This window comes from Bufo gargarizans, chromosome 1, assembly GCF_014858855.1.
Source record: "Bufo gargarizans isolate SCDJY-AF-19 chromosome 1, ASM1485885v1, whole genome shotgun sequence".
Lineage (NCBI taxonomy): Eukaryota > Metazoa > Chordata > Amphibia > Anura > Bufonidae > Bufo > Bufo gargarizans.
The window spans coordinates 576,358,295-576,371,089 of NC_058080.1; the positions used below are offsets into that span (position 1 = coordinate 576,358,295).

The 12,795-nt window shown below is 44.9% G+C and overlaps 1 protein-coding gene across 3 annotated transcripts in view; it reads right to left on the minus strand.

Annotated features, from left to right (window-relative positions):
- Window positions 1-435: 435 nt before the first annotated feature.
- RNF34 (ring finger protein 34) overlaps window positions 436-12,795 on the minus strand; it is a 49,784-nt gene continuing 37,424 nt past the window's right edge. For all 3 annotated transcript variants that reach the window (XM_044290547.1, XM_044290554.1, XM_044290541.1), the window contains 3 exons: window positions 8,851-9,052; window positions 8,664-8,693; window positions 436-875 (listed from right to left, as the gene is read on the minus strand). In XM_044290547.1, coding sequence (XP_044146482.1) covers window positions 688-875; window positions 8,664-8,693; window positions 8,851-9,052 — 420 coding nt within the window. In that variant the 3' untranslated portion in view covers window positions 436-687. The remainder of the gene's footprint in view (window positions 876-8,663; window positions 8,694-8,850; window positions 9,053-12,795) is intronic.

Here is a 12,795-nt window from a genome sequence, read left to right on the forward strand (position 1 = left end):
ATCAACAACCTGATCAACTCTATGCGACAGAGATGTGTTACACTGCACGAGGCAAATGGTGGCCACACCAGATACTGACTAGTCATGACTCACAATGTAAGTCAATGGGGACGGATCCGTTTTATCAGACACAATAAAAAAACGGATCCGTCCCACATTGACTTTCAATGGTGTTCATGACGGATCCGTCATGCTATTTTAAAGATAATACAACTGGATCCGTTCATAACAGATGCAGATGTTTGCATTATCAGTAACGGAAGCGTTTTTGCTGATCCATAACGGATCCAGCAAAAACAGTGGTGTGAAAGTAGCCTTACTTAGTTTTGCATTTTTTTGGTTTGTAGGTCAACTATTTAAGCCAAATGTCTCCTTACATAGAACTCTGTAATATTTGGCCTAGCAGATTATCAAATAAATTGGATATCCCTCTTCCACAAGTAAATAGCTTTTATTGATAAGAATTGTCATCCATCCCAGATTCACAAACACACGCTTGCATGCAGTTTGTCTGACCAGTTCTCATTTAGCTTGTAAACAAAACCTACCTTTAAATTTATTACAAAAACACATCTCTATCAGTTCACTCAAACATTATACATAAAACCAGGTTTCTTTGTACACACTTTGAGCCCCAAGGGATAGGGCCAAGTCACACACTTGTATTTTTATTTTTGGTCTGGAAACTTAAGACTTGAAGACATGAACAGCTCGCACCACGTACTGTCGGCAGATGGGACACTCATTCATTCTCTTGCCACATTTTGTGCATGTAACCATATGACCACACTCCAACAGAACACAGTCAATAACAGCGTCCATGCAGATGCGACAAAGGTGGTCATCGTTGCCAGTCAACTGCAGCCGATCTCTCTCTGGAAGACAGAACATGGTGGAAGGAGAGTTTGGACACACTTCTATGGGAAGTCAAGAAAGATTAAGCTGGCCACAGATGTGATACAGTTATGTGAAATATCATGTGAATGGGAGCAAAGCTACAGTAACCAGACAGCCACAACACAGTAGCCCCTGAAAACAGCTGATCAGTGCTGCTACTGGGAGGTGGTCCCTGGACAATCTGACATTAAAAAGGCTTTCTGACACCTTTATACTGATGACCTATCCTCTGGTTAGGTCGTCAGTATCTGATCGGTGGGGGTCCGACACCCGGGACCCCCTCTAATCAGCTGTTTGAGAAGACACCGATGCTCACAGTAGCGCCACGGCCTTTCTGCTCACCAAACACAGCACCATCCATCTGATAGCATCTGTGTTTGGTATCGCAGCTCAGCCCCATTCACTTCAATAGGGCTGAGCTGCTACTGCGAGCACCGGTACCTTCTCAAACAGCTGATCAGCGGGGGTCCTGGGTGTTGGACCCCCACCGATCAGATATTGATGACCTATCCAGAGAATAATCACCTGCCAGAAGGAACGGTCCACAACAGTGGTATAGGGGACTAGCATATTTCACAGATTACCACCATTAAAACGTAGCCTTTATTCATATTTAAATTAAAATAACCCCATCAAATACAAAAATCTAATGAAAAGGGATCAAAATAATCAAAACGTAACCCCACTGGTGAGTGGTATTAACCAAGGATGTAGAATGTTTTTTTTTTATTTGGACCCAGTCTGTTGAGTCTACCCTCGACGGTATTCATATAGGAGTAGACTGAACATAAACTTGGACTCTGTCCCTTAGGCCGAATGCACACGGCCGTGAGCGGTCCATGGTATCCCGGCCTGGCATCCTGCTGAGAGCAGGAGCGCACGGCGTCATTGGTTGCTATGACGTTGTGCACTTCATGCCGCCGCTGCACTACAGTAATACACTCGTATAGATCATACCAGTGTATTACTGTAGTGCAGCGGCGGCATGAAGCGCACGGCGTCATAGCAACCCATGACGCAGTGCGCTTCTGCTCTCAGGATGCCAGGCCGGGATACCATGGACCGCTCACAGCAGTGTGCATTCGGCCTTAGTCTCAACCTCCTCTCAAACCCTACCTACAAAACGGAATGGCCGCACCGATAGGGGCGATCCCGTATCAGGAACCTAGTGGGGTTACGTTTTGATTATTTTGATACCTTTTCATTTGATTTTTGTATTTGATGGGGTTATTTTATATTTAAATATGAATAAAGGCTATGTTTTAATGGTGGTAACCTGTGAAATACTATACAGAGGATAGGTCACCAGTATAAGGGCTCATTCAGACGACCGTATATCAGCCGTGTGCATTCCGCAGTTTGCCCTATGACAGAAATACCTATTACTAACAGCTATTGAGGACAAGGACATGTTCTATCTTTTTTGACAGGCCGTGGAACGGAATTATGGATGCGGACACAAACATACTGTTGTCTGTATGAGCCCTTAAGGTTTCAGAAAACCCTTTCAATGACCTATTGTAACAATAGGTCATCAAAAAATGAAGTCCTGGAAACAACAGTCAAAATATTTCTCACTCATAACTACTAATGACTAAAAAACATCCTAAAAGCATAAATGGTAATCAATCTCCCCAACTAATGGACAAGACTACAAAATCACCTGTAAAAGGGTTGGACTGTACAGAACATGTCCAGCTTTACAATCTACACAATTTAGCTGGTTACTAGGTGTCAAAAAACACTTTGGTGGCACTTACTACATGCAAAAAAAAGAAAGAAAAATAGTGACAGACTAAAAATTGTAAAAACTTTGATGAAGGTCATGAAATTAACCCTTCTATACATAAAAAAGGTTGCTCTATCTGGACATTTATGGCATACTCATAGGATATGCCATAAATGTCCAATAGGTGCGGGTCCTAGAGGGACCCGCACCTACCTTAAAAGCACGGCGTTGCCGTGAATGGAGAGCATGCCACGTATGTGTGGCATCCTCTCTATTATTGAAATAAGCCATAAATATCCAAATGGGACATCTCTGAACTGTATCTACACGGACATCTCTGAACTGTTCCCCTGATCGCTGGGGGTGTTGGATCCCACAGGGATCGGTTTTCAACATGGGGAAAAGCTAGTGCGTCTGTGGCTACATTTTACAGGGAAATGTAGGATTACATGGCTAATAGAGTGCATCATAGCAGGGGAATACGTTCTATGACAGCCATATGATTGTTAGCACATGCAAAGGGATATTTTCTGAGTGTACAACCCCTTTATGGCATAAACAACATGGTGGCCTGGCGATGTTAGGGTTACTACAACCGACAACAGTTTTGCCTTTTATTTTGTGTACTGTTTTGACCCCTTGTGTCAGGTCTGAAGCCTCCAAAATATGTTGTACCAGGGGAGCTATGTAAAGTAATTCCATGCCACATTCAGATACATATAGGATGCAAAACAACAGTAATGTGTATTGGTCACTGAATTTGACAGGTAGATGTGATATTATATGTACTCCACTCAGAGAAGAAACATCCATATTACACTACCGGAAAATGAAAAAAGAACACCGGGAAAACGTAATGCGATTTAACTGAGATTGACAAACTATAAACTGCTAGTGGTGCTTGGTCAATTATCACACAACTAAGGTGTAGCAGCGTGTATGTTATGGCAGGCTCGCTTTCATACTGAGTGGCATCTCCCCTTGTTGTGATACAGGCTGCCACTCTGGCATGGTAACTGGCATGCAGATGCGCCATATCCTCCTAGTGATATGTCTAGGGCTGCAACGATTAATCAAAGTTATCGATAATATTCGATAACGGGATTCGTTTTCAACAAATCCAGTTATCGAATAAATCGGGCCGATCCGTTGCTATGCGGGCGGGAACGGGCGGTCAGGCACTATGCCTGCGGGTCCTTAACTGGCAGTAACTTTTACTTGAACTTTAAATAAGCGCATCTTTATTACCTGACAAAGTAAAAGTTACTGCCAGTTAAAGAATACTGTACTGCTGTGAGTGGCGGGGTCGGGGCTGTTATGGGGAGGGGGATCTGTGGATGGCCCTGTTATGGGGAGGGGGATCTGTGGATGGCACTGTTATGGGGAGGGGGATCTGTGGATGGCCCTGTTATGGGGAGGGGGATCTGTGGATGGCACTGTTATGGGGAGGGGGATCTGTGGATGGCACTGTTATGGGGAGGGGGGGAATCTGTGGATGGCACTGTTATGGGGAGGGGGGGGGGAAATCTGTGGATGGCACTGTTATGGGGAGGGGGGAGGAATCTGTGGATGGCACTGTTATGGGGAGGGGGGGCTCTGTGGATGGCACTGTTATGGGGAGGGGGGGGGGATCTGTGGATGGCACTGTTATGGGGAGGGGGGGGGGATCTGTGGATGGCACTGTTATGGGGAGGGGGGGGGGGATCTGTGGATGGCACCGTTATGGGGAGGGGGGGGGGGATCTGTGGATGGCACTGTTATGGGGAGGGGGGGATCTGTGGATGGCACTGTTATGGGGAGGGGGGGGATCTGTGGATGGCACTGTTATGGGGAGGGGGGGATCTGTGGATGGCACTGTTATGGTGAGGGGGGGAATCTGTGGATGGCACTGTTATGGGGAGGGGGGGGATCTGTGGATGGCACTGTTATGGGGAGGGGGGGATCTGTGGATGGCACTGTTATGGGGAGGGGGGGGGATCTGTGGATGGCACTGTTATGGGGAGGGGGGGGAATCTGTGGATGGCACTGTTATGGGGAGGGGGGGGAATCTGTGGATGGCACTGTAATAGATGAGATCTGTGGATGGCACTGTTATGGGGAGGGGGATCTGTGGATGACACTGCTATGAGGGAGATCTGTGGATGACACACATAGCATAAGATGCTATATAGTGTCATCCATAGATCCCCCCCATAGCATGGTCCTCCACAGATCCCCTCCATAACAGTGCCATCCACAGATCCCTCCCATAACAGTGTCATCCACAGGTCCCCCCCTATAACAGTGCCATCCACAGATCCCCCTCCCCATAACAGTGCCATCCACAGATCCCCTCCATAACAGTGCCATCCACAGATCCCCATAATAGTGTCATCCACAGATCCCTCCCATAACAGTGTGTGTCATCCACAGATCCCCCATAACAGTACCATCCACAATTTGTTTTAATATGGCCTTTGAACATAATTTTTCAAGTAAAAATCATATAAACCCCCTTTTTTTTGTAATTTTTGTGTTTTTTCCCCGATTAATCAATGAAATTATCGACAACTAATCGATTATTCAAATAATCGTTAGCTGCAGCCCTAGATGTGTCATTCAAAGCTTTTTCAACTTGGATCATATTTAAGTCAAGATGGTTGTTGGCTTCTGTCACCTCATCCAGACCCAGACATTTGGCTATTGAGCTAGCCATTTGAAAGGCTGGAGGCCATGAAGAGTATGTTGCATAGCACAGGCCAGTGGCATAGCTAGAAATGACTGGGCCCCACAGCATATTTTTGAATGGGGCCCCCCTCCCCCCGTAATTTTTTCACAACCCCTTCCTTTCATGCCGCCCCTATTACTGTGGCTAGTAAAGATCGCTCTCTCAGACCAGGCCCGGCAGCTGTTCCCTCCGTTTTCTACACTGTCTATACTGTCACTGTATATCATTTAATTGTCTAATACTGTTGAGGGGGCCCTGACAAATCTTTCAGTCCGCCTCCCCTGCTTCCCCTATAGTTATGCCCCTGGCACAGGCAGTGTGTGGGTGGGCATTATCTTTTTATAACATCATGTGGAGGTGGAGGTGCAGTAATAGACGGTGGAGGTGCAGTAGACATCGCATATCTAGATTTTAGTAAGGCTTTTGACACTGTCCCACATAGAAGACTTATCAATAAACTGCAGTCATTGAACATGGACTGCCATATTGTTGAGTGGATTAGGCAGTGGCTGAGTGACAGACAACAGAGGGTTGTAGTCAATGGAGAACATTCAAAACAAGGTCATGTTACCAGTGGGATTCCACAGGGATCTGTACTGGGACCAATTTTTTTTAAATATCTTCATAAGTGATATTGCAAAAGGCCTCGATGGTAAGGTTTGTCTTTTTGCTGATGACACAAAGATATGTAACAGGGTTGATGTTCCTGGAGGGAAACGCCAAATGGAAAAGGATTTAGGAAAACTAGAAGAATGGTCAGAACTCTGGCAACTGAAATTTAATGTGGATAAGTGCAAGATAATGCACCTGGGGCGTAAAAACCCAAGGGCAGAATATAGAATATTTGACACAGTCCTGACCTCAGTATCTGAGGAAAGGGATTTAGGAGTAACTATTTCAGAAGACTTAAAGGTGGGAAGACAATGTAATAGAGCAGCACGAAATGCCAGCAGAATGCTTGGGTGTGTAGGGAGAGGTATAAGCAGTAGAAAGAGTGAAGTGCTTATGCCGCTCTACAGAACACTGGTGAGACCTCACTTGGAGTATTGTGCGCAGTACTGGAGGCCATATCTCCAGAAGGATATAGATACTCTAGAGAGAGTTCAGAGAAGAGCTACTAAACTAGTACATGGATTGCAGGATAAAACTTACCAGGAAAGGTTAAAAGACCTTAATATGTATAGCTTGGAAGAAAGAAGAGACAGAGGGATATGATAGAAACTTTTAAATACATAAAGGGAATCAACTCGGTAAAGGTGGAGAGCATATTTAAAAGAAGAAAAACTACCACAAGAGGACACAGTTTTAAATTAGAGGGGCAAAGGTTTAAAAGTAATATAAGGAAGTATTACTTTACTGAGAGAGTAGTGGATGCATGGAATAGCCTTCCTGCAGAAGTGGTAGCTGCAAATACAGTGAAGGAGTTTAAGCATGCATGGGATAGGCATAAGGCTATCCTTCATATAAGATAGGGCCAGGGACTATTCATAGGATTCAGATATATTGGGCAGACTAGATGGGCCAAATGGTTCTTATCTGCCGACACATTCTATGTTTCTATGTCTCCTGAGTCCAAAAAAAGGCAGTAGGACTGGTTCCACAAAGTCACTAATACCAGATAGGCATGGCCATTGTAGCTAATGGCGCCCCACAACATGACACCTGGTGTTGGTCTTGTGTTTCTCCGAGCTATGCACGATGGCAGTAGGCACTCTCCAGCCTACCTGTGAATTCTGATGCAGTCATCATTAGTACTAAGGCAGATCTTGCCGTCATCACTGAACACTATTGTTTACCATTGCTGGGCACATGAGATTTAATAGGAGGGCTGGAGAGCACTTACTGTCATCATTCAAAGTGCAGCAACACACAGGATCAGTACCAGGAGTCATGATGTGGGGAGCCAATAGCTACCATGGCCGTTCCCATCCGGTATTCGTGGAGGGAACATTGACCAGCTTTTGGTATGCCCAGGACATTCTGGTACCAGTCCAACTGTCTTTTTTGACTCTGTGAGAAAATCTGCTGTTCCAAAAAGATAACGCCCACACTACACAACATGCTCCTCAGGGTCCAGCACGTCCCCTGGCCAGCTCAACTGCCAGATCTCTGTCTCCATTGAGAATGTCTGGGCCTGGATGGGGTGATGAGAGAAGACAACAACCAGCTTGGAATGACATACCACAGGAGTATATCCAGCATCTGTATGACTATTACCATGCCAGAATGGCAGCCTGCATTGCAGCAATGGGAGATGCCATCTAGCATTATTGTGACCCTGCTGCAGAAACCAAAATAAAGGGTACACCCCATCAACCAAGCACCACTACTATCAGTTTATAATTTGTCGATCTCAACTCAAATCGCATTCAAGGAGTTGTCTCACTTGAGTAAGTCACATTTATCATATAGAGAAAGGCATTTCCTAATGTATTGTTATTATCCATATTGCTTCCTTTGCTGGCTAGATTCATTTTTCCATCACATTACACATTGCCCCGTTTCCATGGTTACGACCACCCTGCAATCCTTTAGTGGTGGTCGTGCTTGCACACTATAGGGAAAAGCATCAGCCTCTCTGTTGGCCAGGACTGTGGTAGCGCACATAGGCTAGCGTTTAGTGCCATAATATGCAAGCACAACCACTGATGCTGGATTGCAGGGTGGTCGTAACCATGGAAATAATCAATGTATTAAGCGATGGAAAAATGAATCCAGCCAGCAAAGGAAGCAATATGGATTACTGTATTGTTATGGATTATACATTAATACATTTGCTGACGTGAGACAACTTCCAGGTGTTCCTTTTGCCTTTCCAGTGGTATAATTGCAGACTAAGGACAATTTGGTCCATCTTAAGTCATGTCTGGTGAGACGTGGAGGGTGATCAGCTGCTGCAGTAAAGAGAGGTTGATGAGTGCATCCATACTTTCCTTACTGCAGCTACTAATCGCCCTCAACTTCCCCACCTGACACAACTTGAGAAAGGTACGAGATGAACTGACACATCGTCTATTAGTCTGGTATTTATATGAATGTTTCCTCTCTATGGATGGAGTATAAGTAATATCATGTCTACCTGTCATATGCTGTGATAAAAATAATTCTTCTTCTTGCATCATAATCTGAGTGGGCTCTGGATTTACTTCACATGTATGACCAGATTAAAGAATCCTTCCAAATAACAACTGAAAATCAGTGTCCGGTACCACCGGTCTAGACAGGAGAACTATGAATGCAGGTCATTGCCAGGTGCTTCCTTCAAAACACTCTGGAATTCTCCATTTTAGATGGAGAAATTGGAAATGGACGATGACAGAACTGACTAACCTGATTCATGTCTTGATTCTAGGCTTTCCACTGAAAGAAAAGAGACAGAATCTTGCATAAAGCCATTATGAATAGTATGAACAGACAAAATGTTTACATACAAATTACAATATACTGAGGAGTTGAGCATTTCTAGGTATAAAATGTAATAGAAATGGCAAAGGAAAAGTCCAAGTCCCCAACGTACCAGACTTTCTGTTCTCTTCACTCTCTCTGTACAGCCTGCTGACTTTCTCCACCAGTTCCCATTTCTCACAGCATCCTGAGTAGTTGACAAAGTTTCGGGCCAGAATCTCCTTCAACTGTCGAATAGATAACCCTTCTATTTCCTCCTGTGTTGATAAGTCTGATAATGATGCTCTGGCTTGTTTCTTTGATAGGTCATTGGCCTTAGGGAATAAACAAAACTATTTATTACAATAAAAAGTAAGAAAACAAGATTTTTGTTTAACTTACCAGTAAAATCTTTCTCGCTCTTCATTGAGGGGCACAGAGACCATGGGTATAGCTATGTCCTCTAAGAGGCGTTGACACTAGTAAAAGCTGTTAGCTCCTCCCCTGGCACCTATACCACCTCCAGCCTGGAGAGAGCTTCAGTTTGTGAGAAGCAGTAGGAGAAACAAGTAAACCAACGAAAAAACGTAGAACAGCAACAATGCCGAGAACCAAACCAAGTTCTAACTAGCAAAATGCAATGTCCTTCATAACGGTTGAATACCACAATCAATCTGTATAAAGGTGATTGTTATATGTATCAACATTATGTTTCAATTATTTATATTTTTACATTGTTATACACATTTTTATTCGTTATAAAATGTTTTTTTTTTGAATCAAGTAGTTTTTATTAAAACATTTTACCCTTTTGTATAGATAAGCGTACATCAAATACACAGTGACATAAACAAATGAAAGCCCAACTTGGGCACAATAACACACAAAGTATAAACCCTGAAGTTATAAAATGTTTTTATTGCGATTATCGATAGTAATATTTAATATTTGTCGTCACCAATATTTTCTGCTGCCAATGTTGCTATTATGAAATAGCTGGAGTACTTACTATTTTTTTATTGGTTAGTTTGAATTGAATACCAGATTCGGTATAATCAACAAAAATATTCAAAAATAATGCATCAAAACCGCATACAAAAGTATAGATGAAAATGGAACAAAAAAAAAAACGGATCTAGAATCCGGACCATCTTTTAGACCTCTCTGTGTGGTCTATATACAGTCAGTGCAAATTTGGGAGATCAGCTGCCACTGAGGAAGGGGTAAGAGGTCCCCGAAATGCGTCTGGCGTGACTAGCTGATAACTCCCACTTCTACCATTGCCTTTCTACAGATGACACAGATGATACAAAGTCTGTGAACAATCTTCTTTAAAATCTGGAGCGCTCCAGTGGAAAAACTTTCTATACAGATACCGCCGAACGCAGTTCCCGCGATACTTTGCCATAGTCACAGACCAGGAGCACGTCAGTTCCCGCGATACCTCGCTACAGCCTCAGAGGTATGTCACAGACTACGTGAGACGCGGGCGCTCTGGGAGACAAGCAATCTGCTGCAAACCAAGCCAAAAGTACGCCACAGACCACGTGATCTTGGCGTCCGGCTGCAATAGCGCGGGACTACGCTCACTACAGTAGTCAGGTAAGCGGTACCTATCCTGACTTTGAACTAGCATCTAGGCCGAGGTAAGATTCATTTCTCTTACCTCTGAGCACACAGCACTTTATTTATGTACTAAACCAAGCTGTGATCAAAGACATCTTGGGAACCAACCTCACTTATAGTCCGTTTCAAACTGTGGACAGGATTTACAACCACAGAACTCAGCGATATCTATTTCTCTCCATACAGACACTATTGAGAGAAAGGACATATTTAGGTTTGCTTCCTAATTAAAGAACCATAAGCGAAAGAATATTTTTGGACCTTTGATCACTAGAACCTAATATGTTTGGATCATTTTTATGAAGTACTATATGTCATTGCTGCTGTAATTATCTAGCTATTTTTTACTACAGACCCTTTTTAATTGAGTCTTACACATATATATTACTGTGTATTTTATCACGTTTTGAGTTTTTGTGAATTAAATTGTGTGATCACTGTACATTGTATTTTAGTCTATTTTTATCCATATTCTACCACACATACAGAGTGCCAGTCCAATTCATCTATTTATTCCCAATATTTCTCCTGTATGGGTTATACAGTTTTCCTGGCCTAGAGCACCTGGTCCCCATTTGCATAGGAGTAAGCTATTCCTATTACTTTTTCTTCAAGTCTAACCAGCAAAAGCCGCAACTGTGGCCGAACAACAATACTGGGTGGGTGCGGTGTCCCCCAATGAGGAGCGAGAAAGAGATTTTACTGGTAAGTTATCCAAAAATCCTGTTTTCTCGCCCATATTTATTGGGAGACACAGAGACCATGGGACGTCCGAGAGCAGTCCACAGGGAGGGAAAACCACAGACACATGGAGCAAGTGCCCCTGCAGGCAACTAAGAACTGCCGCCTGTAAGACCATGCGGCCCAAGGCAGCGCCCGCCAATGCATAAGTATGCACCTGGCAAATTTCTGCGAATGTGCGTAAGGAGGTCAGTAGCCGCCTTGCACAACTGCGCGGCTGAACCTTGAATCCTCCAAGCCCAAGAGCGCCCACCACTCTGGTGGAGTGAGCCGTGACACCAAAGGGCGGAACCCTGCCCCGGGTGCAGTATGCTTCAGCAATTGAAGACGTGCAATTGCCACCCTGGAGGCAGCCAATGCCTTGCAAGGACCCTCCGGGATGACAAAAAAGAGGAGTCCGTACGCCGGAAGGAACCGGAGGCTGGCAAATAAATCGCCAGAGCCCTGACAACGTCCAAATGGTGTAACTCCCGTCCCCTAGTGAAGGGGAGGGACATGGTGATGGAAGGACAATTTCTTCATTGAAATGGAAATCAGAGACCACCATCGGGAGAAGGAATGAACGGGCCGGCGGACCGCTGATCCCTGTGAAGAACCAGGAAGGGTTCAAGGGGGGAATTCCCGAAACAGTAATTGGTCCACCGAAGTCCCTCGAGCCGAAGAGGCTTGTGGGGAGACTGAGAAGACGGCTGATAAACTACCAAGAAAAAAAAACCTGAATGAGGCGTGTCCAACCGCAAGCCAAGGAATCAATACATTGGATAGGTAGAAGTAGAGACGATATGAGAATCACCGGTGGTGAGGAGTTCCGTCAGCGATCGTGTATTGACGGTGTAGCAATGCTGCTTGACGGAAATTTCAACCAGACCAAGATGAGAGAAAAAAAAAAAAACTCCTGCCTCGAGGAAAAAGAATAGAAGGGGTGTCCTGTTCCAGAAACGAAACTCCAGCAATGGTGGCGAGTCGCGACAGCACCCCCGCTCCGCCTGGCGTGGTGACTCTCTAGCCACGAAATGTGCAGTGAAAAGGCATGACTACCATCGGACTGACGTGGCAGTCAGTAGTCAAGTCTTGAGAGGTAGTTGTAGATACGGGTAGTACACCCAGCACCAACGGGTGACTGCCAAGTCTTGAGAGGTAGTTGTAGATACGGGTAGTACACCCAGGGCCAACGGGTAGGATTCACCTGTAGAAGGAGAATATGGAAAACGTCACAGCCCAACAGTCGGTCCGGAACGAGACTGGAAGAAAAAAAAACACAGAACAAATACCCTGCATCAACGTAGAGGAGGGGGAAGTAGTAACGTAGGAGCTACCAAGGTTTGCGGAGTGACCGTGAACCCTGAGCCAGAGAAGGAAAAAAACGGAAGGAAAAGGGGGCAGGACGAAGCCCATTCCCCATCTGAGACTGGCACTACACAGAAGTAGCCACCGGATGAGATTGGCGGCGCCACACTCTGCCTAAGGAGGAGGTCATGCAGCGTACGCCACCAAATTCGGCGTTAGAAGAATTGGTCACCTGACAAAGGAGCCGTGCAGGAGGAGCCAGAGTATGTAATGGCTACTCCAGGACCCCCGTACCGTAGGAGTCGCAGCATGCCCCGCCAGCACAAACTGAGGGGCAGACTTAGAGAAATATGATAGAAGCCATGTGTCACGGCGGACAAGCACTCAGACACACAGAGAAACCAACAACCAGGCTCTGAGCGAG